This window comes from Venturia canescens, chromosome 5 (genome assembly GCF_019457755.1).
Source record: "Venturia canescens isolate UGA chromosome 5, ASM1945775v1, whole genome shotgun sequence".
Taxonomy (NCBI): domain Eukaryota; kingdom Metazoa; phylum Arthropoda; class Insecta; order Hymenoptera; family Ichneumonidae; genus Venturia; species Venturia canescens.
Genome location: NC_057425.1, coordinates 5,109,765 through 5,134,418, shown reverse-complemented (window position 1 = coordinate 5,134,418; position 24,654 = coordinate 5,109,765). Strand labels below are relative to the sequence as shown.

Genomic DNA, 24,654 nt, shown 5'->3' with positions numbered 1-24,654 from the left:
GTTTCGTCTTTTGAAATTTTCGAAAAATATAGTTGGTGCAAAGATCGCGTAGCCGTCACTCATCCTAACCTCAAATTATTCGATACGTTGTTGATCGAAACACGTGAATTTGTAGTGCAAAGTGAGATGCCGCATCGAAGGAGCGGCGTGCAATAAAAAGTGATTTTAAGAAATTTGCGAAGTGAGCAGTGGATTGGTGACCGGAAAAATGCAAAACGTTTGTTCCCTTTGTGCTGTAATACGCTGACGTGAAATAAGTTATCCGGAGTCGTAACGTTTCGTACATTATTTTGGCTCGAGGTTGCTCCTTCCCTCGAGGAAATGCGCTGCAATCGCGGAGCCAAGCTCGAGGCATAAATTCGGGATCGGGGAATCCACGTTTTTCTGTAGCCGGACAATGCCCCGTTCGCGTTTGTCTCCCCCCAAAGTGTCTGCCGAGGGTCGGCAAGGAAAGTCGGTGTACCAAAGGCCGTTGTCCCGTGCCTGCATACGAAGAAGCCCGTTTTCCCAAACGCACGAGTTTAATGTACTATTAAATGTAGCCCATTGTGTTCACTGTCCATCGGCTTCACAAATTTACTTCCTCCAACGCCCGTTTTGCCCGGAGCCAGAGCCGGGCGGCTCGGCAAGCGGGAATCGCCTCCGATAAAAGTCCGTGTACACGGGGAAAAAACAGGATGCTCGCACGTGCGCCTCGTCTCCCCAGAAAATTTGTAAATAATGCGATTTCACTCGCCCATATGCGGATGGAAATTCCCGCTCTCGCGGTCGCCCGGAACATCGGGCGTTTGCAAAACTTCCTTTTCTTCATTCGCCCGCGACAAGCCGAACATCTCCGTTCTGTTTCCTCCGAACGAAAGACTTTTCCAGATTTTCGTAAAATCGACGCAAACTCCTCCCAATCACCTTGTGAAACGTCTTGCGGATTCGCAGAAAAAATCAAATTAGCGATTGCTTCGGCTCTCATTCGTCATCGCGAAAGAAAAGAAAAAAAGTCGTAGCGAGAAAAAATATATGCGCGCAGGCCTCGGGTATGCTCGATGCTTTAGAAAAGTATCAATAAACCGAGTTGTTACGCGTGCAACGTAGTTACTGTCAGTTTCCCGTCCTCGATAGTCCCGAAGCGCGTGTGCTCGCGGAGATCTCGGTAGTCGGACGCCGACGTGCGAGGGCAAAAGGGAAAGAGAGGGTTGGGGGATCGGTTTCGACAGCGCGGGGACACAATGAGACTCGGCCGACATTACGAATTAGGCTCGGTTACGCGTTTATTGCGGATTCCGGTCCAAGTCAGCGGCGACTGTTGGTACGTTTGTTGGGGACACGTGGGTAGCGAGGCTCCTTCGAATGGGTCGCTCGTGTCGACGCCACTGCGTGAATCCGAAGTATTAGCATTGGTTAGCTTTATGGGGCGTTCAGTTCCGGCGAAAACTCATCTCGTTCGTTCACGAGGAGCGTGTGTCTCTCCGTCCCGATGGGGCCACGCGTCAGTGTGTTGAGCTGGATCAATAAAATCTGTCTGTCTGGAAAAGTAATGCCAAATCGAGTATTTGCTCTGGCCGCCGGCGCTGCATCTACGCGAAACAGTATAAAACGTGGATGCATGCGCGATAAATTCCGTGGTAAGAATTCGCCAAGTTCAGCGACGTTTCCCCGCGCACAGGGCGATGCTTGAGCGAATGAATATCGCGCTCTCCTCGGGGCGAGGGAGGGAGCCTCGAATCACCGCCCAGCTACGTGGGATTATTAACCAGTTTTTTGTTTCGATATAAATCCGGAGGTTGTTGCCGGGCTTAAGTAGATTGTGCTGTTTCCTCGTACTCGCCTTTCCACGCGAGTGTTGCAACGTACGGGATTGAGCGGATTAATTATCAGCGGAGGAGCGCTCCTGAAGCGGGGCCTGGTAGCTCGCGGTGGAGTGATTAATTGCACGAGTCGCTGGAAGGGCTCCGGAGCTCGAGTCGCGCCCGGGGAACGGGAACGTCGCCTCCGAGGAGCTCGAGGCTCCGGGCCTCAACAGCCAATTAATGCCGGGGCTGATGTGGCGAAAGCGTGGAAGGGCATCGGCAGGGAAACGCCGATGAGCGGGGCCGCTCGGTCGACGTTAGGATCGGCTTTTTCGCCGGTACAAAACGAATCTGAGAAGCGCGGTGATCCTCCGCGCGAAATAAAGGAAGCTGCGGATGGAGAGGAAATGGAGAAGGGGCCGAGGAAAAACGAGCAGGAGGGAGACGGAGCCTCGAGTCCCGCGGGAATGAGATTTAGCTCGGGCACTTCGCTCCCAGGCTCGGAGAGAGCCAAGTTAGTTTTATTTTACAACCCATCGGCTCCGCCGCCGAGCGACGCCGGGGTTGGCCATCGCGGAGGCTTTTTCTCCGAGAAGCCCCCGACGGTCCTCGCGCCTCGAGGAACTTGGGTGAAAAAGGGCGTCGAGGGAACGGAGAGCTCCGGAGCGACCCGGGCCAGCTGGCCCTTACGATTCCAGAGGCTCGATCCGCTCGTGCATGGAAACCTCCCACAGACCAGAGCCTGTGCAAGGACCTCCGCCGCAGCGTCGATCCCCACGTGCATTTGCTCGCGAAAGGTATGAGTCGCCTCCGTATATCTATGGAACAAGGACTTCTCGAGTTCTCCAATCGCTTCGTTCTCTGCTGTGCGGCGAAAGAATGAGCGCGGTGTACACTTGCCAGGGGTGCGGAACGGGCGAGGAGGCCAACTCGGGTGAAACTGCGGGCGCGCGCCGCTGCTTTCCAACGACACTCGCGGCAGAGCAGCAGAGAGAGAGAGAGAGCAAAAGGGACGGACGGGGCTGGCTGTCAACTAGTGTTTTAAAAGTTTGCGACAGACTACAAATTGACTCGCTCAGTTCTTTTTAAGAGCACGGCCAACCAACCGCGGAGGTTTCTACCCGCTCTCGCTCCTTCTCCTCCCCCTCCCCCTCCTTCTCATTCTCTCCGCTCCTTTTCATTTTTCTGCGACTTTGAAGCGAAGTGCATACTCTTTTGCTGCGACAAATGCTGTCATGTTGAATTTATCGAATATTCTCCACTTCCAGGTCTCTTCGGAGGTTGACGTCCCCAATCAATCACGGCCGGGATGATTATTCCATTGGAAAGCTCACGACGAATGACGTCGAAGATTCGCTTCCCATCGGACGCCGAGCTGTAAACATAGTTTGGCTTCTGTTATTTGTGAACGATGTTGTGCCCGTACATCGCACTCCTGAAATAAAGAGTATACAAATTAAGCGATCTCAGCATAAATGCATCGACGGCGAAATATCGACGTTCGTGAACGAGCGCATCGACCCTCGATGTCATCACCGAAACTTCGAGAAAAAATATCACGCCATATTGTCGCGAGAGGGGAAAAAACCCCAGAGTCTATAAATTTACCAATTAACCAAAATTCGACAGTCTTTAGGGAGAATTGTAACGATCGGTCTCGAGGCAATAAAACCTCGAATTTGTAACTTCTTAAAAACTTATCGTTAACTTGTAAAAGTATCGAGTTAGAGTTCAGCTCTTTTGGCCTAAATCCCTTAAATTCTCGTCCCTGATACCTCGCCCCTTCGCGACGGTCTTCGCGGACACAACATCGAGTCAACCAATGATTGAATATTCATTTTGAATCATTTCACAGCTCGGATTATCCCTGAGGATTATAATATTACGATTGTTAAAGCTGCAGTCGATCGAGATTAAAGCTCCACGATAAATCAGCCTCATAAATCGCGAGGAATTTCTTCTCGCTGGCTCACGCTCGCGCAGCTCCGTAAATTTTCCCCTTCCAATGCCTTCGGACCATTATACTTTATGGTGCACTACTTATGCATGATACTTTATCCCCGAATGGATCCGAGATTGCGCAAGTTGGAGGAGCACTTTTCGACAAATCGTTCCACGCTTTGCCTCTCGAGGTCGCGCGGTGCTGATCAACCAAAAAATTCACATACACTCGGAATACACTTTTCGCATGAATCTCCAATGGGTGGATATTTGCGTGGACGAAATATGAAAGCTCTGAAGCTCCAAGGAATATGCTAGCCGAGCAGCCATTCACATCCGCCTAGTTTGAAAGTGTTTTGACGTAAAACACGATCATTTCTCATATTTTTATCAATAGAGAAACGAGCGAGTGTGTAGCACGCATCGACGGACACCCGGACGTTTGATACACTCTATTAGCCTCGTGTTCCCCCGTCCCTGTGTGCGGGGGCCTCTGATTTATTGCGGGGAGGTACGCGAAGCTGCTTTTTCGCTTGGATTCGTTGAAAAATTTTGAAAAATCATTTCGTCCTGTGTTTTGTTCGATCGGAAGCAAAAATTTGTGGGAATTCGATTGAAAACAAAGTTGCAAAACGTCTGGGAAATCATTCCGAAAATCATTCGATCCCCAGGCCGAAATCTGGCGGGAAGATCAAAGTTTAACGAGCTATTAAAATCGCTCGTTAAACTGCATCGCGATGGATTACAGTCGAAGGAAGATTCGCTCGAAAAATGAGCGAAATCGAAGCCAAAGGAGACGACGCGCGGTGGAACGAATGAGATGCGAAGGCCTCGCGACATCGATGACGCAAGAATTTCGCGAGTGAGCGAATCACGCGAAAAATATGCGCGGAATTGAAGAACTTGGGACACGTGATCGTCGATGAGTTCCGAGAAATTTGGAGCCCCAGTCGACGCTCGCGGCGGGGACAACTGGAGTGCGAGAAAGAAAAAATATTATTTTTTGCGAGTCTCTTTATCTCGAGGGTTTTTCTTCACAATGTGTTTCTTACATTCTGTGCTCACAAGTTTTTCTTACCTTCGTACATTAGATTAGGGCCATTAGTACAAAATAAATATTAACATACGTTCGAGCCTAAGGATTCGAGGTTATTCTCACTTGAAACTTAACTTACGCGTCGTGTATGTTTAAGATCGAAACGATTGTTCAGACTTTGAGAGAGCTTACCGCGAGCGGTTTCATCCAGTGATAAGAAAAATTAAACACTCGGCGCGCATCGCTCGATAGTGTAAACGCTTCGATTACTTGTTTCTTCGTTCGGGCGCCGAACGTTGAAAAAAACTTTGTTTTCAGCACGCCTCCCGGTCTCGTTCGTGGTTTCCTCGTTTTTTAAAATACGAAGAATTTCCTACGTGACTCGAGAACTTCTCCGGTTATGAGTTTTCTCCTGTGGCTAATTTTCCTCCGAATATTCATCCTCCTTCTCGTTTTTTGTCAATTGTTTCCTCAATGTCAGACGACCTCGTACTTGATCGGTATGTGCGGTGGCGGCGAATTCAACACCATCCGACTCTGGGCGACGTACGAAGGCGTCTTTGGCACATTAAAATCTACGCTCGTTTCCGCGCTCTGACCGGCATTGAAGATCTCGTAACTGTCGAACGGCCCAACGTACTCGTACCATTCGAGACGAGCCGAGTACACCGTCATCCAAACAGACACCATGGCCACTGGAAACATTCAATCGTTTTTTTCAACAATTTTTCTCTCTTTTTTTCGTATTCCACATTCTTGCTGGACCTTAAGACAACTCCTGTACTGCATGCTACTCAAATGAGTGCTAAATCTTCAAAACGCTTTTAGACCAAGTTCAACGTACCGATTAAACTTATTGTTAGTAGATATGTATTCAGGCATATCATATTAATGTGAAAAAATATTTAAAATGATAGTTTTGCAAAACTATCAACTGATGGACGCAAATTTCCATGATGACACATTTTCACAGCTATTTTTCAAATAATCATCTGTATTTTATAACCGATTTTATTGCACCAAGTCTCATTTTGTTCCTCAACCGATCCTCTACCAATTCACCACGTAGATTTTCCTTTAAACTCATTCCTGAGATAAATTATGAATGAAAAAGTTTTTTCACTTAATTAACGATTAGCTGCAACAGTGAAACGATCAAGTTAAAAAAACAAGTACACGGTGGATTCATAGAGGACCAGTTGACGAACAAAGTGAGACTTGTTGCAATAAAATCGATGAAAATTCTTTGAAAAATACCAGTGAAAATGTGTCAGCGTGGAAATTTGTATTTATCAGTTGATGGTTTTGCAAAACTAGCGTTTTTAATATTTTTACATCTTAATGAGATATGCTGTAATACAAATCCACTAACAATACATTTAATCGGTACGTTAAACTTGGTCTAAAAGCGTTTTGAAAATTTAGCACTCATTTGACTAGCATGCAGTACAGTAGTTCCCTTAAGCTAGATTTTTCATGCTATTTAGAATTATCAGAGCTCGTTGGAGTTTCTAATATAAAAAAGAACTTTCTCTGACACCAAATTTCAACAAACTCAAACAAATAATTGCCATTCGTGACTTGGAAATATCACAGTTTCAATGTGGGAGATTTAAAACACTTTTTCGTGTCTAATTCTTCACTTTCTATGCTCTGGTTTTCAGGTTCAAAATCAAAATATCCGAATTGAGTGAAAAATAAACCGAATTATCTTCAATTTAAATATTTGTATATTCCACTCTAAATAAAATTTGCAAATAAGAAAATCGATATTGAATTTCCCACGTGAAGGAGCACGAACATCGAATATTGAAGCGAGGCAGTAAATATTTGACACTCCTGAATTGAAACTTTGGTCATTGGAACGCAGCAAAAAAATTTTTCTCCGAAATCTACTTTTTTGATAATTTATTTCAAATTATTCCCGACGTGTGAATATTTTGAGTGGTTTTTACTGTTTTTCATGAAAAATCCGAGCCAAACTCGCTGCTCCGAGCCCTTCAAAATAATCGCGGCATAATTATGCAAATTTCCTTTCGAATATCGTTAAACGTCAGTTCTCTGGATGACGAAATTTTTGAACGATTTTTACACACGATTAACAACATGTGGAGGAAAAATTTTTGAGGTTATTCACTCACCCAAATACACGCTGGATAATGGTATGTACCAATTCGATTTGTCGTACGAGTCGTAATAAGGCTCGTGGATCAAGCGAATACACAGAGATATCGTTTGGTCAATGATGTTGAACATTTGAAGATACAGCCAGGGAACAGCGTAGTGAGGTTTCCTCTGAAAAAGGGCGAATAAATTAGACGTGTAAATAAACAAAAAATCGCAATAAAAATAGTCGGAAATTGGTGATTGGTGAGCAAAAGATTAAAAAAACAGTGAAAAATGATGACGTTAGACTTACGCAAACTGTTCCGAGCGCCAGGAAAGCACTGACTAACAGCAGGAGGAAGGAATAACCGAGGAAGCATGCGAGGACCAGCTCAACTGTGCGTGTGAGAGAGGAAAAACATGAAAAATTCAATAAAACAGAATGCTGGCTATCACAAAAAAAATTATCGTGTATTATCGTCTTTTCCTCTTATCGTAACCGAGATAAAATTCATTCCAGTCATTAAATCAGAGAAATTCGTTTTAGTCCAAAAAAGTAAAATTAATAAAATAAATGAAACTGAAACTGAAATTCATATTTTTTCGATTTTTTTCACTCGCAAATTTTTCACCATTCCCCGCTTATCTTGTCGTATAAACTTGCGGATTTGGAATGTCAAATTCATTGGAACGGAATGACGATCGGAAGTCCCGCAGACGTCAAACGCTCGTAGCAAATCATCGTAAAAACGTTGCTTCGAGTTTATTTCTAATTACCAACTGATAACGGACTCATAACTTCTTATCACATTTTATTGGCTTTATCTATGGATATCAAAGCTAAAATTGTCAATCTGCTCAACTAATTCGCTACAAGGACTTATTTTTCACGCGACGATTTACCAAAATTCTCCCTAAAAAGTTTTTCCTCGAACTCAATCGCAGATTCAAATATTTCGAATCATTCCACTTTTTTAAATTTAATGTGGCTATCAATGCAGCCATAGAATATCAATTTCACTCTTTTTTATCGAATTATTGAAATTATTTAATGAATATTAATTTATTAAATTTCATTTTTTAAAAAAATTGATTAGCAGTGACAGCGTTTTGTCAATTTTCGTTTTCTTGAGTCATAAATTCCACGCCGGTATTTGCAAGGAAAGTTAAACTCTGTTTTTCAGTGGATGAAATCAGGAATCGTTTTATATCGAAAGTTTTATAATCGAAATTCTTTGTTGTAGTTGTCCATGAATTGAGAATTTAGTGTCGAGTATTAATGCGACATTTACCGTGTTATTGATCACGTATATAAAATGATGTACATTATATTGCAATCAGGTCACGTTTGTCCGTTAGAGAAACACGTAGTCGTGTGTTTACTTCTTCGCGATCATTGTATATATCCGTGCATAAAGTCACGGAAGAGACTGGTAAACGGAGACGTGTACGTGAGAAACTTGACTCACCTCTCTTGGAAATTCGAATGTTTTTCATAAACTGAGTCCAATTGAGGCCCAGCAATGACCACATTTCGACCGAATCCAAAAATTCTTCATCTGTTTTCCTCGAGAAGAAATCGCTCATTATAATGTTTATCATTAAAATGGAAGTCGACTGAAAGTTAGAAAAAAAATGTCACTTTAGTTCTCGACCGATGATCACAGATCGAATTTCCAAATATTCCATGGGTGGGCCAACTTCCCATTCTCGTTTCGCAACAAAAAGCCTTGTGATCGAAAAATTAGTCGAAATGGTAGATAAAAACATTTCACTTCCCGGAATCTCGAATGGGAATCGAGAAATACGTAAATAGATTGAAGGTCATGCTCGAACACTGTTTACAAACTGTGCTCTCGTGTCCGAGAGTGTCAAAATTACCGCATATTTGATAAATAAATACAAAACTGAGAGCTCCTCACTCGTATTGTTTTTTTCAGTGGGGTGGAAATTTCGAGAAACGACAAAACGTACCAGGCCGAATGCACCAATTATTCTCGCCGCTGTTGTCAAACTCAAACAATAGAACTTGTTCATGTTTCTTTCTCCCGAATAAAAATCAATGACAACGAAATAAATTGGTGATCGCTCCTGCTTGCTTATACTCCCGCGTGTACGAATAAAATAATTCGACGGAGCACCAAACGTTAAATGAAAAACACAGTACTATTCGAGCCAGCGGTCTCGAAGACACTGTCGCCTTGTGATAATGATTCTAGCAAGAAATGTAAACATACACACATGGCCCCGTACAAATGTAACCATGGAAACGTAAATGTTGGTTCAACAACGTTCAAATCTCGAAATCTTTCTGTTGAATCATTATTGTCATTGTTATTATTGAAATTATCAATACAGATTGTTCAACGTTTATTTTTGTTCGTGTTAATGAGATCGTAAGTGGAACGCGAAAGAAGGGGGGAAACGTTTTTCGATGCTTCAAAACTAAAACGTATCAGCTCAATGGAGATTGTCAATATTTTACCGAGAGAATACGTCAAAGAACAAGTTAAATCTGGTGTTCTTGTCGAGCCAAATTCACACAATTAGTACCGTACGTCATTTTTTTTTGTTATTATTGCCACCATGCGCTGGGAGCGCTTTAGGAATTCGTGGAATTTGGATATTTGAGCCTATTTTCGATTTAACTAGAAAAATACGGAACAATTCTTTCTCTTTGATTTATTTATTGATAATACATGTACGTAATGTGCTTACAAATTATCTAATTTGTCTATAGTAATTAAACACTCATATTTGAGAGGCTAAATATTTACGGGCTCAAAATAACATTCCTAATTTATCAAAAAGAAAAGGGACTGTACATGATTGTATCTCCAATCAAGTGGGGGTTCTCTGTACTAATAAATCGTGATTTATTACATTGATTATTACAAATGTTTTAATCGTGATCGACAAGAATGATCAATTTCAAGTATTTTTATTGAATTTCAAACATGTCTCCACTCGTTGGATTAATAGTTGACAAAATTTGTGTTTCACCCCATCGAATGATCGAATAATGCGTTTGCATGTGCACATACGAGTACAAGAGCAAAAGAGAGTTTGCGCGTTGCACATTTCGACTGCGCGCTGCGGGGCAGGCGGGAAAGGAGAGTATAACAGTCAACACGTGTGACTCCTCGTGGTTGTCGGGAAATATTTGCTCCGTAGTGTATTTACCTCTACTTTTTGTGATTCAACAAGTAAAAAAGGTATTGTTGGTGTTTAAAAAAACAATAGAGACTAAAAATGGCTATTCAAGATATGGATATTTGTCTGAATATCTCCAGCGGCACGTCAGCTGGTGAGGCGACAAAGGTGAGTTTTAGGTTAGAATCGCCTCGTATTCGTGTAACGTCTGTCAGCGATAGAAGAAATTTGAAATCATTTATTTTCATCGATATGATCAACCGTGTCGTAGGTTCAGCGAAGTAAATCAGCGTTTTTCAAGCCCCACGTCAAAAGACTCGTCAAAAAAGCAAAACGTGACTTAAAAAAAAACAACAATGAAACAGACGAAAAATCTTCGAAATCGACAGTTTCGCCTACAAAAATAGGTTTGAAAAATCAGAGAGTAAAGCAGAAATCGCTCGGAGCGATAGTCGCAAAAAACGTAGTACGATCAAAGATCGTGAATGCTAATAATGCAAGAATCAATAAATTGGAAAAGAAAACAAGTGGAAATGTTTCAAACCAACTGTCTACTACAGCGAGTCAAAAAACTCCCTTCCAAAAGCAGAAAGGCAAGCCATTGGTATCATTTTCCGAGCCAACCAAAGAGAATGAACTCAAAACGATTCTTGCAAAGACTAGAAACCGCAATGAAGATAAACCCAAAAAATCGCTTGCCGATTTATTTTCTAAGAGCAGCGAATCGAAAGATGTAAATGCAAAACTGTTGCCCGAAGTTCCCAAAACAAACAGCAGCACTGAGAAAACATTTGAAAAGTTTCCTCATGCCAGAAATGTTATAGAATCTGAGTCCGGTGGATCTAGTTTCAATCGCAAAGAACACTGGAATCAGAATAGAAATCAAAATCGAAACCGAACCAAAGATAATGCCCGATTCGAAGACAGACAAGAAAAATCGTATGCAAAACCCTCGGGTAAGATTTCTTCACTCTTTGGTAACAATCCAGAAGTACCAAACATCGGTCAAAGGCTTGTGAAGCCCGTAAATGAAACGGTATTCAGTAAAACAACATTTGAGGATCTCGGCATTCATTCCTACAGTATTTCAAACCTGGAGCAAAATATGGGAATAACTAAGGCAACGACTGTGCAACAGAAAGCAATTCCGGTAATACTATCTGGGAAAAATGTTCTCATTCGTTCGCAGACTGGATCCGGCAAGACTTTGGCATACGCTCTTCCAATTGTTGAAACTCTGCAACGTATTAGGCCAAAATTGATGAGAAACAGTGGTCTCCGGGCGCTCGTTGTGGTCCCCACAAGAGAACTTGCTCTCCAAACGTACGAGTGTTTCCTCAAGCTGGTCAAGCCATTCACCTGGATTGTCCCTGGTTATCTAGTGGGTGGAGAAAAGAGAAAAGCTGAGAAAGCCCGTCTTCGGAGAGGATGCACGATTCTCATAGCGACTCCTGGTCGCCTCCTGGATCACATTGAGCACACAGAATCTCTTAAATTGAACGAAGTTAAATGTTTTGTTCTCGACGAAGCCGATCGTATGCTGGACATGGGATATGAAAAAGATATTTCTGGTATAGTTGAAGCTTTGAAGAAGCAAACTGGCGCCGAGTCAGAGAAATGTTCTTACGATCCGCTTGCTCTTGTGAGAAGCAGAGGAACAAAAGTTGTTGATGATGCAGAGGAAAAAATGAGGGAATCAGCAATTTCTGGAGCTGTGGAAGAAAAAGCCGAAGAACACAGCAAAAAAGAAGAAACCGAAGCTTCAGACGAGAGCAAAGAAATTTTGAACCAGCAGGAATATCACTCTGGAACAGACAGCGACGAGGGTGACCAAGAATTTCTTATCCGAACAAAGAAAACCAAGAAAAAAATTCCACCTCAACGAAAATCCCAGAATGAAGAAACTCCACTAAACAAAACCGATGAGAACAATCGAGCAGGCACTTCTTCGAGGCAAACCGTTTTGCTCTCTGCCACTTTGACAGCTGCGGTAGAAAAGTTGGCTGGTCTGACAATGACTGACCCGGTATTTGTTGATGCTGCCCAGGACAACTTGAATCAAGTCGGCGGAAACTTGAGCGAAACCAACGAAGATCTTGTCGTGCCGCAAGGTGTCAATCAGAGCTATGTCGTCACACCTGCCAAACTGAGAATGGTCACTCTGAGTGCTTACATCGCTGGAAAATGTCAGGTACTTTAAAATTTAATTCGAAATCTATTCCAATAGTTCAACGGAAATGAGTTAAATCCAATTTTTTATTTCAATCTACTTTATTCGCTCTTCTCAAGCTGAAACTGTTTTTTAAACAAACTATTCGTAAAAAAGTCGAACAAAGATAAATTTCTTCACGATATTGTCCACATTATTATTGCGCACTGAAATTAACACGATCGTTCAATTATTTTATCAGGTCGCTGGTGAACACAAAATTTTAGTTTTCATGGCGACTCAAGACATGATTGACTATCACGCAGACATATTATCGACTGTTCTTGGGAAGCCGAGGGACGAGGATGACGAGGATTCGGATGCTCTGGTTGACGTTGAATTTTTCAAGCTTCATGGAAGCATGTCACAAAAGGAGAGAACTGAGGTTTTCAAAACGTTCCGAAAGGCTCGAAGCGGCGTTCTTCTGTGTACGGTAAGTTCGTCGATCATTATAAATCGGGAGTGTTCAAAACTCACTTCTGGTTTGAAGTTCTTAGTCAAAAGTTTCAGAGTGTCGATTCTGAAATATTTTTATTCGGCGTAAAGATGAAAGAATGAAAAAAAACGAGACAATGGGGCGAGATTCGCTTTCTGTGGTGAAAAAGAAATTGATAAAAACTCGCAAATACCCGCAGACTTACAGAGCTGACGCTCGTAAATCTCGGGCTTCGTGTGTTTTATTCTTTCACAGTGAAATTTAGTAGTATCCACTGAACCCACGCTGCGTCAAGAGCTTGAAAATTATGAGCTCTCACGAGGCTTTCGTAACGAGTTTAATTATCATTCTCGAGTCATCAATAGCGTTGATGATTTCTTTTCTGCTCGATATTAACGAACGGGATAAAAAGCGTGCGGAATCTTGAGGCACTTACGTGCCTCGAGATTCTCACTTTTATTCACCTTGAATCGAAATTTATCGAACGAGCACGTTTTTTCACACTCGAATTCCTCGCCAACGACGACGTCTGACGTTTTCCACTTTCCGTTTAATTTACGTAATGCATTTTTCATTCATTACTCTCACAGTCCTTCGATCCACCGTTCAATGCCACCTCAATGCCGTTATTTATCGATCCGGCTGCGATTCCATTTTCCAATTAAAAATATTATTTTATGTGGGAAATAATACCAAACAGGAAAAAACTGTGAGTCAGTTACGCGCGTTTGATGCACCCCAGGCGAGTTCCTGCTTGTGCTCATGATCGCGTACGTCATTTAAAAATCCTGTTACGTTACTCGGAATGCTGATTTCTCGATGATGAAAATAATGGAGAAATTGCCAAGTTATTTTTTTTTTTATTTTATTTTATTTTTTTTTGTTTCTCGACTGCATTTTAATAGTTTAATTGTAAGTGCAAGGATGATTTTGCTTCGGTTAAAACTGATTTTGGGCAAAAAACTTCTAAAAAGAAACTAAAGTTGAAACTGGAGTCCTCAAAATAAATTTTCTTCGTTGTTTTTTCGTGCAAAGCTTGAAAATTGAGATTTCGACGAAGAAACGAAGAGTTTTGTTCATTTATTTTCAACTATTATTTTGAATTAAGAATCCTTCGTTTTCTACAATTTATCTTGGAATTTTTTGGAAATTTGGATGAAATGATTGTAAAAAGAGCTCCGAAAATCGAGTAAAAATGACGCAACTGATTAAATCGATGAATTTTTCTGAATTTTCAGGTGTTTCGAATCCCACAAAATTAGCTGAGTGATTAAAACAAAATAATTGACCGAATTTGGAAAGGAGTCTAAAGGCGGTTTCGATCGAATTTTTATTCGTTGAAAAAATTTCCGCCCACGTTTTGTCTCCCGACCCAGGGACTCTCATACCAGACACGAAATTTATTCGGGGCGTTATTAATTTTCCACATCGAGACGAGCCGAACGTCGGGAGAGTCTCGAGAGCTCAGCATGGTAGAGAGAGATCAGGCTCCAGTAGAGCGAACGTTTCTCATGATCTATGGACCGAGTGAGATGTTCTGAGCGGCTATCCGTTTCCGATCAACGACGTCCTCCGCAAACCGATGCCCTCGCGGCTTCTCCTAACCTAAACGATCTTACTTTTTAATCGCCATCATTAATCCACTTCAGCCGTATCTCAGGGGGGCAAACCGCCTCAAACATATCTCCAATTCAGTGGCTATGTTCCTTCACCTTTTCTATTTCATCGTGGCTATTAAATAACGAGATTTACGAACTCAAACTCGCTTCTCACTTTAAACATTAAGAATCGACGAGAATTTTCCGAATAATTTTGCTCCCACTGGGCAAAAACTTCACTTCCAATTGCTGATTCGACAAAATTTTTCTGCAACCACCAAATCTGGCCAACAGAAATTCTCTTAATTTGAAAAAAATTGAAATTTTCGTTAAAATTCTTTTGCCATTGCATCCTCTCCGTAAATTGATCATTTTTTTGGCTTCAACACTGAAACGGGCCACGAAATTTGCCCGAAATTCCATGCGCGCTTTATTGAAATACTTTCTGATCGATTTTGTCCTTGATTATCGCAAGATTCGTTGACAGATTTGCCCCTCGATCGATCACTCGCAGTTTCGATTATTCGGAGATTTGTCCGGTCCTGTTTTCCGGGTCTTGGTCGATCGTTGTTTCAGAAGCGTCAATAATTTTTGATGGAACCAACCACCCTCGTGTCCTTTTTTTTTTTCATTTTGCGTCCCTTCGTGTAGGCCATTAAAAGCCAAAATATATCCTCGCTCTCTGTATCCGGTCGAGGTCTCCGGATTCATTATCTTCGTGTTCGACGATACTTATCTCCCCGAAAAAATGGCTCATTCATAATATTTCTGGCGCCTGTGAGCAGCGCGGGCTCACACTGTGAGCCCGTGGTCACATCGTCGCGCTTCGTCGTCGTCGCCGCTTGCTGAATGAATTCTCTCGTACGCGAAATAAGTTGTGAGTTGTGCGAGCTACACGAATCCAAAAAATAAATAAATCAAATAATTGGAAACGGACAAAAAGAGAGGCCGATTCGAACGACGGGGAAGGCTAAGAGGATTCAAAATTACAGGCCTCGTAACGACCAACAGTCGAAAGAAGAATCGACGTATAATCATTTCGTGAAGGAATTTTTGTCCAAATTTCATGGGGGGTTGCAGTCAGCCCCCCATTGATCCAAAACTCCTCGAGTCTTTATGCCCGTCGACTTGAAAAATTTGTGTTCGAGAATTAGAACGTGCTGGAGCTCCGATCAAAAGTAGCCAAAAAAAGAGCAACGAAGGAGCAGATTTTTAACCAAAATTTTAATAAAATTGAATATACAAAAACGACCCTGAAAGGGCTTTGTCGAAAATCGAAAGAAATTCTGTAGCTTCGATTTCCTCGAGTATATAATTTCACTCATTTTAAATCTGTCCCCTGTTGCCCCAAAAAATGTGACCTCGATTTTTATCGAAAAGCTCGAGAGAGAAGGAAGACAAAAAAATTCAAGATTTAAGCAAATGGCTCAATTTCGTGAGACGCGGGACTACTTTTTACGTCGAATAAATAATCGAACTGTCTCGACAGCTCGTTCGGGTTAAGGGCACTGAAAAAAACCTTAAATAATTGGCCAGCAATAAATCAAACGTTATTTCCATTTGGGCCCCCCGAGCAATGTGACTCGGAATCATTTACTAGCCAAACATAGAGAGAACACGAGCCTCGGAACCAAAGTGCACTTGATTTCGTAGCCCACAGGACATGACGAACGGGACCGCTCTCAAACGTTCGCCGTTGGGGTCCCCAGCGGGTCCTCGTCGTCTTTCGTGTTATACTTACATATATTTATACATATTTATACATTCCCATACCTATGTCTATAGACAAACACAAGTTTGTGTACGTATCAATGTATTTCTTGAATCCCGAGATCAAATATCTCGCTCGTGCTCGAAAAATTTGGCGGCGTAGGGTGCTGGCGAAACGAGAAATCGACGCACAGTTTGTAAGACATTTGTAGCCGGTGCCTGACCGACGAGCTCCTGCGGCTTCCCCGCCATACTGTGAACATGCTCACTGCTGATCCTTTCACTTTCTACTTATTTTATCCTCATTTTTATCACTTTGTAGCAGGTGCTCCACGAAAGAATTCTCTCATTTTCATACGATTTTGAATAGTGGCCTGAAAAAAATCATGGATTTTGAGTAACCAGATACCTGTAATATTTGTATTTTTATTTTTTGCTTTCTCGAGCGAAAAATGTTCTTGTTCGTAATTATTTTGTGTCTTGGTCTGAAAAAATCTGAATTTCGAGTAGTTTAAAACTCGATTTTTCCTCATTTTTCGTCTGAAATTTGTTTATCATTGAACTTTTTGTTTGTTACTATTCAGGATGTTGCCGCCAGAGGATTGGACATGCCAAAAGTCGATACCGTCGTCCAGTACACCGGCCCCCTCTCCGCTCGCGATTACGTTCATCGTATCGGGCGAACCGGGCGAGCAGGAAGTTCCGGTGCCTCCATCATATTTCTCACACCGTCGGAAATCGATTTCGTGCGTATTCTGGAGTCACGGAGGATCAGAATCAAGCAGGAGAATATGAACGACATTCTCGACAAGCTCATGGGCCCATTGTCGAAACATCACACCGTCGAGGCTACCGCCACGGCTTTGCAGAATGAATTCGAAAATCTCGTCATCGAGGACAAGAAGTTCCATAGCAAAGCCTGCAAAGGTCAGTCGCTCAGTAGCCAACTGCATTCGAATTTTTTCGTCGAGATTACGTCGAAGCTCCACCACGAAACTCTCAAAGCGAGTCCATCTTCGAGATCTGAACCCCAGTCGAATTCAAACGATGATGAATACGAAATTTTCATCGAATCTTTCACAGGCCAATGCACAACTCGAAACAAGAATTAGCGCGCTCCTACATGGGGAAGTACATTACTGCACCGCCGAACTGAATATAATGAAGTAACGAAGCCAAGTTTCATTCGTTTTACACTCGTGACAAAAGCAAATTGACTCGTTCCTCGAGTACGACGTAATATCGCATAACGTATTAATACTCTAGCACCCATGAGCCAATTTCGTTGTCACTACCCTCCTACAATTCGCGTATTAAATTCACCCCATACGACGCTCATTGAGGGGTGCCTCTTTACCCCCTCTCGGTCGCTCTCTTATTTCCCTCGCTTCCTCGCCTCCAAACACTCGGATATATTTACATAGTCTATGAGCCAGCAGAGGGATCATCTTGTTTGCCAACCCATCCTTATACACCCATTAGCCTCGTTATCGGGCCAGGGGAAATTTATTTGCTGCAATAATAAATCCATTATTTCGAGCTTGTTTCATTCACTTGCTCTATTCGGATTCTTTCCTCCCTCGGCTTTTTCCCACATATTTTCTTCAGAATTTTTGGCTTTTGGAATTTAGACCGAAATGTGAAATTATACGGGGATCCCAGTGTCGAATGGAACGCGTTTTTCATCCTTCGAATGTTTATTCGAGTGCTTCTAGACGGATAAAGATTAACAAGAAGCTGAGAAAAGTCGTTTATTGAATTTTCAAGTTTTTGTTCGATTTAAAATTTTTATTAAAAATCGAACAATTGACCAGTAAAATAGCACAATTTATTGTCGTCTGGCAAGAATCGAGCGAACTTCTAATTGTTTTGAAATTCTTTGCTGCCGCAACAGTCCAAATAAATTCAACTAATTTTGTCCTCTCTCATTGCAAAACGCTGAACGATTTTTCTTGTCGAACTTCATAAAGGAGGCTTTGGGCTCAGGCTTTTTTCGAATATAAAATGTGTGCTGTCGGCATGTACGAGAGAATAACGAAACGGGGAGGAAATAGAAACAGAATTAGAGGTATCGGGAGGTCAAGTCTATAAATCTTCGTCGGAGCAGCGAGACTTTTCGAATTCCCACACCCTCTCCTCGTCCTCAGATTGTGTGGTCCTTCCTCGATTGCTTTACACGAAGGTTAGCCACGATTTTTGAGCTGTTAGCTCAAATGGAACGAGAGAGGAGGTTGAGTGACGGTACACGGCTAACCACTTGACCATACCGCGACGTACGTTGCCCTTGATTGATAGATTAATTGTCGATCAAGCCACCACTCTGGGCGAGCATGTGTACACGTTTTTCAGCAGCTGCGTACCCTCGCCAAAACTCAAAAGCCCGAGAACCGGATGCATTTTCATCGCACCATCAAAGACCGATGCAAACCGGGAAAACCTCTTAATGATTTTTCACTCTTCGATAATACGTTCTTGAGATTTCCGTCCCCCCAGCCTCGGTCCTCGGGTTTTCGTCATTTTCACGATCATTTGTAATCGAGATTGCACTTTTTTGTTTTCAGTTCGTTGGAACACTGCAATCTCGTTTTTCTGGGGTTGAGTTTTTTAGTTGTAGATTCGTATATATATTTCGCTTCGCCTCATATAATTCGATTGATTTGATTTGTTATGAAAATTGTTGAACGTGATCCTTGTGAACCACAGATTAAAATAATTTGGAATTTTTAAAAACAGTCTTGAATTTTTTCTCATAATATTTGTAGCTTGACATATCAGAAAATGTACTTTGACCTTGCTCGATAGGTTTCAGAGTATAAAATTCATTTTTCCAACTTTTCTGTTACCTTAAATTGGCAAAATTTTCTATGTAATGTTGGGGAAACTTGAGCAGGTCGAACCGAAAACGAATTTTTAGGTCGAATCGCGAGAAAAAAATTCCATCGCTTGGCAAAGCTGTGCAAAGCTCAAGCTGCCTTTAACTTTTCAAACAGCCAAAAAGCAGTGGAACTCGATCGTAAATAGTACACGTGTGTAGCTCCGGGGGATGAAGCGAGAAGGGGGAAGCGAATGGGGAGAGGAGAAAATCTCGCTAATTCGTAGCATTATCGCCTCGATAAAGCCGAATGGCTCTCAATAACGTGTGTAGCAACTGTATTCTTCAGTTACTGAACAAACCCAACACACGCAGAGCCAAAAGCCCCTCGAGTTCTGTACAAACTCTCTCCCACTCGAGCCTATATCGTATGCCACTCGCCACTAACCTAAGGGATTCATCCACTCAAACCCCCTTTCGTACGTACATGCGGAAACCGCCACCCTCCGACACCGACATCTCCTTGTGGCTTGATGGTCCTTGCCACACTCCGTTCGATGTAATTTTTTTCCCCTCTGTGGCTCGAACCTGTCATTATATCCAAGGAGAGTAAATAACGTTGAAATATTCATTTTCATGTTTCTTTCCCTCTAAATAACCCATTACGTCACGTTTTTTTTCACCTTTTCTCGAAGTGCACTCGAAAGCTTTGGTAGTTTTTGAAATAAAAGAATTTCCAATGGCCTCGAAAAGCGGCCTGTCCTCCCCGGCCTGAAAAGGTGCTCCTCGGCAACCGTTCAGTGTTCAATTTTGCACCATTTTCTTCGTTATTTCGTAATTTTTCATTTTTTACCGGTGGAAAGTCCATTGATCGAGCGAATCATTTGAGAAATTGTTTCTTCGACGAAACCTTACATTCTCGTCGGATTCGAATCGAGCAAACATTTTCGTATTTTTATAGATTTTTTATCTTCGTTGAATACTGAGAGCAAAGCCGAATGGAGTGTAGCCGAAGAAACGGCGCGTCTCGGGGGTAGAAACAAGCAGAGGGTGGGAAGGAGATTACGAGGAGAACCGCGGGGCACCGACACACAATCCGTAGCACTGAATGTGGCTTCCGCCAAAACCACTTACGCTTTGTGGTGAGGAGACTCTTAACAATGCGATACAGGATACAAATACAATAAGACGCAGTTACATCACTTAGGAACAATACCAGCTCGCGGCTCTTTCGACTCTTCTACACGCACACGCACACACGCGCGCAAACGCACACACCCCCTTACCTTTCTCTAGCTTTTTCTTCTCCAACTATCTGCGTCACCCGGTCCCGCCCTCCCCCGACCACCCCATTTCGCCTTCTCGTACGCCAACCCACTCGAGATTTATGTGTTAAATGGAGAAAAACATTTCTCTTTCATGCCACCGCTATTCAGCGATATACTTGAGTTCTTTGCACGCTTTACTATTTCCGCCACTCCCTTGATTTACCGAGAAAATATTATAACGCTCCTTGTTTCAGCGAGAACTGTATTTAAGCTTTTCTATGATCGTCTTGTTTATTTTTTTTTTCTCGTAATCAAAACAACTTTTTGCTCCGATCACGAAATTCAGGGAATCATGATTGACAGGTTTTCACACCTTTCAATTGGCAAGAAAATGACAACTTTATTGTCAGCTCGAGCAGAAAGAAACATGAAAATTTTTCGAATTTCGAATCACTGTTGTGCGAGTCTCCAAATGAAATTATGTGATTTAATGGACCGTTGATCGGTAAACAGAATGAGACAAAAAATTTTATTGCATCCTGTATTTATCGGAATTTCGAGGAAAACGATTAATTTTCAGGTCTTTTTAGTTGCTCGAATCGGTGGCGACGGGGCCGGGTTGAAAAACAAGAGGGAAAAAATATTTTTCATCTTCTTCTCGACTAACTTGAGATTCTTCTCGAATCGTGGAATCGTCAACAGTTTTAGACGTTTAAAAATCAATCGTCGCCCGAGAATCGAGGGTTCGAATCGGGGTCATGAACGATCAAATTTTCGCACGTTCTCTAAATCGTTGCTCGTTGAACGAACGACACGAGGGCGCGATCATATCGCCTCAGCATATGCTCCAGTTCTCTCAGGATCGCTGTACCCTCGAGTTTCTCACCCTCGAACACACTGCACGAGAAAACCAGGGTGGATTGTCCTTCTCTCTCTTTCCTTCTTTCTCTCTTGATTTTCCCTTCTCCACTGGCTCCCGGACAGCGGCAATGAAACAGTTACACTTGACTTGAGGCTCGCTCTATTAATGGCTCTTTATTGAGGGACCACCGTAGGTGCCCTTTGAAAATTCGTGGCTTTCCAGCCCCCCGCGAAAGTGCGCAATTCATTGAGCTCGCGAAATTTAAGCTCAAGTCCAAAATTTTCAGCAAATTCATTTATTTCTTGTAAAATCGAGGAGAATTTTCATTAATTTACATTTCTTTTTTGCTTTCATCAGCTTACGTTTCCTGGATCCGCTTCTACGCGAGTTACCCTCGTGATATGCGCGAAGTATTCAACCGCAAGGACCTTCACCTCGGCCACTACGCGAAGAGCTTCGCCCTGAGAGATCCCCCGCAGAAAATTGGAGGAATCGGGAAAACACTCCGTGACAACGAGTCCTCGAAGCCCCGACACAACAACAGACTCAGCAGGGAAAGGTTCGTTCAGTTTTATCCAAAAATTTTAATATCCAAATACTTTTTTATACAATTTCAGTTACGTTGCTCTGGGAAAATGATCATTTTTGCTCGGGCATCGATTCCAGTTAATTGTGAAAAGAAGACGAATTCCTTGTCCAGAGTTTTATTGGAACGAAATTTAGGTCGTTGGCTGTGGAATGACTAGAAAATGTCCAAAATCCAACTGCCTTGGAGATGTCAACATTTTCTAAAATCTTAACTCAGCGTAACAGAATTTTTTTAACGATTCAATCCCACCGGAGAGCAGAGTTGGGAAAAACTGAAATTATAAAATCCCGGTGAAAATGTTGGCTGCACAGTGTTGAAGCAGCGTCAACTTCAGCATCAGCAATCGGCCAAGGATGACTCGAGTGTCGAATAGATGTTGCCTAATCCCATTGCGAATAGGAGAGCGCTCCGTTGTTCATGCCAGTATTTGAATTCTCACGCATGCTGAACGCACGGTATTAATGAAGGAGACACGGGTGGGTTGGCGCTGTAAGGGAATCAGTGAGCTCGAAACGTTTCGAGAGCGAACGGACAGCGGCAGCGGGAGGAGCAAGAGCAGCAGAAGCAGCGGCAGATTGCGTACAGCCCGGAACATTGTTGGGGATATTGTGACGCGAACGCGGTTGACAAAAGACGACGAACGCGGAGACGAGCTTGACGAAAGACCGGAGCAGGAGAACCAGCGAGAGAGGAGGGGGGAGCCAGATCGTAGCTTCTCATTCTCGAGCAATGGTAACTGTGACGTTTCGCCGCTGGATATTCTGCTGCTGAGTTCTCCGTAATAACCCCTCAAACGTCAAAATCTCTCGAGCTCTTCTCCCTCCCTCCACCAACTCTGTCCAGGCACATTCGTCATCCACGGGACAAACTCCAGCTCGGACACGTCCTATTCGTGTGTCCCCTTCCCTCGTCGCTGTCTCTTTACTCACCTGCGCTATCCTCCCTCCGTACACTACTCGCATACCTTTAACCCTGAATTGGCAACTCGCTGGAAGCTTAACACGCGAGTTATAAGCTCCAATGTGTCCGCACACAACGTACCACGTACGATTGTCCACATATGTCTCCACACCGCTCGTTCCTATCTCCGTAATATCGTTCCTCGCTCTACTCCACGGCTCGGAGATATCCCCCATTGTTCATAATTATACAATACGGCTATTAAACAGACTGATGCGACCGCCACTTCCGGCTTGGGAACAACTCGAGGCATTTACGGAAACCGCGCGCCCGCGACGACGAACATCAACCTCATCTCTGTTTCGCTCTCTCGCTCTCTTTCCTCCCCTCTCTCTTCCCACCTCCTTCTTGGCTTCCTGCTATTTACCGAATTTCTGCCTTAATTGTGAAAATCAAAAGGAAACGAATTTCTGCCAAGTTCGAGGTCAATCCTTTCGTCAGTTTCTTCACAATATAATTTTTCATTATTTCTCTGATTTTAATCGAGATTTTTCCGAGAATTTTCAGAATTCGATCCGTTCCGTCTTGGTTTGACTGAGTAACTTCATCGTTTCATGCAAATGAAAAACAAAATTTCATTCTGCTTTGCAGACCCGCCAAGCAGCCGCAGAAAAGGCAACGCGACGCTGCTGGTTCACAAAAACCTGGGCTGTTGAAGAAATCGAGAATGCTCAACGTTTCCGAGTACGCCAGCGGACTCGAGAGCATCAAAAAGACGAACAAGAAGTAACAATAAAACTCAAAATCTCGGCAGATTGTTCTGAAATAATCGTGTAAATACTGATTTAACCAAACTATGTTTAGGTTTCTCCCATCGTTAGTTTTTTTTTATCCTTTATGACTGACGTCTACGATTGTAGACGACGACTTTGCACAAATTCGTCGTTCATTATCCGCAGTCAGAAACTAATTATTTTACCATAAAAATATACGTTTAGGGACAATCATTTGTAAATACTCCAGATAAAAACTGAACGATTCCTTTTCCATTCATCGAGTTCACCATTTTCAATTCCAACATCACCACAGTCCAGATTTTATCAGGCTGTTTTTTTTTCCACTTGCATCTTCAAAAGTACGTCAATGTTTTTGAAGTTCATTGGAGATGAATGCGAATCCGACGCGATTAAGATTAAAAAAAAAAGCAAAAAACGATCTAAAATTCATAAAATTTGGTAAACTTGGTCAAAATGAGTTTCGGGAGACTCGGAAAATGTTTGAATCGTCGCATTCTTTGGATTCAACGACGCTAATAAATTTAGTCGATTCGACTTTGGAGCCAATTGAAGCTCCAGAGAAATAATTGAACTGAGCAATGACGCCGTTGAGGCAACCGATCTCAAATTATGATTAATATCACTGCACAATTTTGCAAATTCGTTTTTTTTTTTCATGTTCAATCGAGAGGAGCCGCAAATTGCTTACGAATGAAGGATGACTCCGTTCGCTACTACGCACAGATATTCCTCTACGGGCATATATTTATCTATAGATACCTCGGTGCTCCGTTGTGCGGAGGAACCCGTCCGGATTCCTGAGGGAATCAAGGGGAGTCTTAGTTTAATTTAATTATGCCTTCTTTCGACGCCGCACGATTCTCCGTTCGAAGAGCGAGAGGAAGAGAGACGGAGAGATGAACGACGTTTCGCCAAGCTCCAGGGCCTTTGTGCGCCCGTTTTTCGATCAGGGAAATCAACTCGGAGAAACTTGTCTGACCTTTTGTACTATTTGACAATTGAAGCTGGAATTGATTTATTAATCACTTTTCCACTCTCCTTTTTTCTTGTTGCCTCGCTATACAGTATCGAAGAGAAATTCCTCTTTGTACATCGAGATTCATCATTCATTTGCATCGAATTTATCTTTGGAATCGAACGTGTCACACGTTCAAACTTGAAAGTTTGAAAGTTCCAAAAAAATTGTTATCATCGATATGGAATAATACCGTCCCTCAAGTTGGGCTCTTTTTACAGTTCTAATTCGCTTTCGTTCCCTAATTAACGTTCTCCATATGTCTCCACATAAAGTAATGGGATTCGGTGCGTTCGAGCATAAACGTACGTTGTAACATTGAGAGTCGGCGGTTGTACTTTCCTCGGAACTAAAAGTAAAAGAGCTCACAGCGGCGTACACCGAGCGCGAGATTAATTCCTGACAAAAAAATCATCAAATTATTCTCATTACCGGCAG

At 42.6% G+C, this 24,654-nt stretch overlaps 2 protein-coding genes across 2 annotated transcripts; one reads left to right on the top strand and one right to left on the bottom strand.

Moving 5' to 3' along the window:
* Positions 1-4,724: 4,724 nt before the first annotated feature.
* LOC122410942 (uncharacterized) lies at positions 4,725-9,064 on the bottom strand. Its single transcript, XM_043419442.1, has 5 exons — positions 8,842-9,064; positions 8,337-8,484; positions 7,181-7,263; positions 6,903-7,056; positions 4,725-5,456 (listed from the first exon to the last, which is right to left on the bottom strand). The coding sequence occupies exons 1-5, from the start codon at positions 8,902-8,904 to the stop codon at positions 5,239-5,241; spliced, it is 666 nt and encodes a 221-aa protein (XP_043275377.1). The 5' UTR covers positions 8,905-9,064; the 3' UTR covers positions 4,725-5,238.
* Positions 9,065-9,860: 796 nt separating this feature from the next.
* LOC122410941 (probable ATP-dependent RNA helicase CG8611) lies at positions 9,861-23,453 on the top strand. Its single transcript, XM_043419441.1, has 6 exons — positions 9,861-10,188; positions 10,292-12,211; positions 12,432-12,662; positions 16,558-16,900; positions 21,273-21,474; positions 23,056-23,453. Exons 1-6 carry the CDS (start codon positions 10,120-10,122, stop codon positions 23,192-23,194), a joined length of 2,904 nt encoding a protein of 967 aa, XP_043275376.1. The 5' UTR covers positions 9,861-10,119; the 3' UTR covers positions 23,195-23,453.
* The last annotated feature ends 1,201 nt before the right edge of the window (positions 23,454-24,654 follow it).

What these genes read in the sequence shown, in the direction of transcription:
- LOC122410942 (XM_043419442.1), bottom strand. Translation starts at nt 8,904, where the DNA reads ATGAACAAGTTCTATTGTTTGAGTTTGACAACAGCGGCGAGAATAATT. An exon ending in TAATTGGTGCATTCGGCCTG is followed by an intron (nt 8,485 to 8,841) that starts GTACGTTTTGTC and finishes TCTAACTTTCAG; the next exon opens with TCGACTTCCATTTTAATGAT. An exon ending in TGGCGCTCGGAACAGTTTGC is followed by an intron (nt 7,057 to 7,180) that starts GTAAGTCTAACG and finishes GCCCTTTTTCAG; the next exon opens with AGGAAACCTCACTACGCTGT.
- LOC122410941 (XM_043419441.1), top strand. Translation starts at nt 10,120, where the DNA reads ATGGCTATTCAAGATATGGATATTTGTCTGAATATCTCCAGCGGCACG. An exon ending in GCGGCGTTCTTCTGTGTACG is followed by an intron (nt 12,663 to 16,557) that starts GTAAGTTCGTCG and finishes GTTACTATTCAG; the next exon opens with GATGTTGCCGCCAGAGGATT. An exon ending in AACAGACTCAGCAGGGAAAG is followed by an intron (nt 21,475 to 23,055) that starts GTTCGTTCAGTT and finishes TCTGCTTTGCAG; the next exon opens with ACCCGCCAAGCAGCCGCAGA.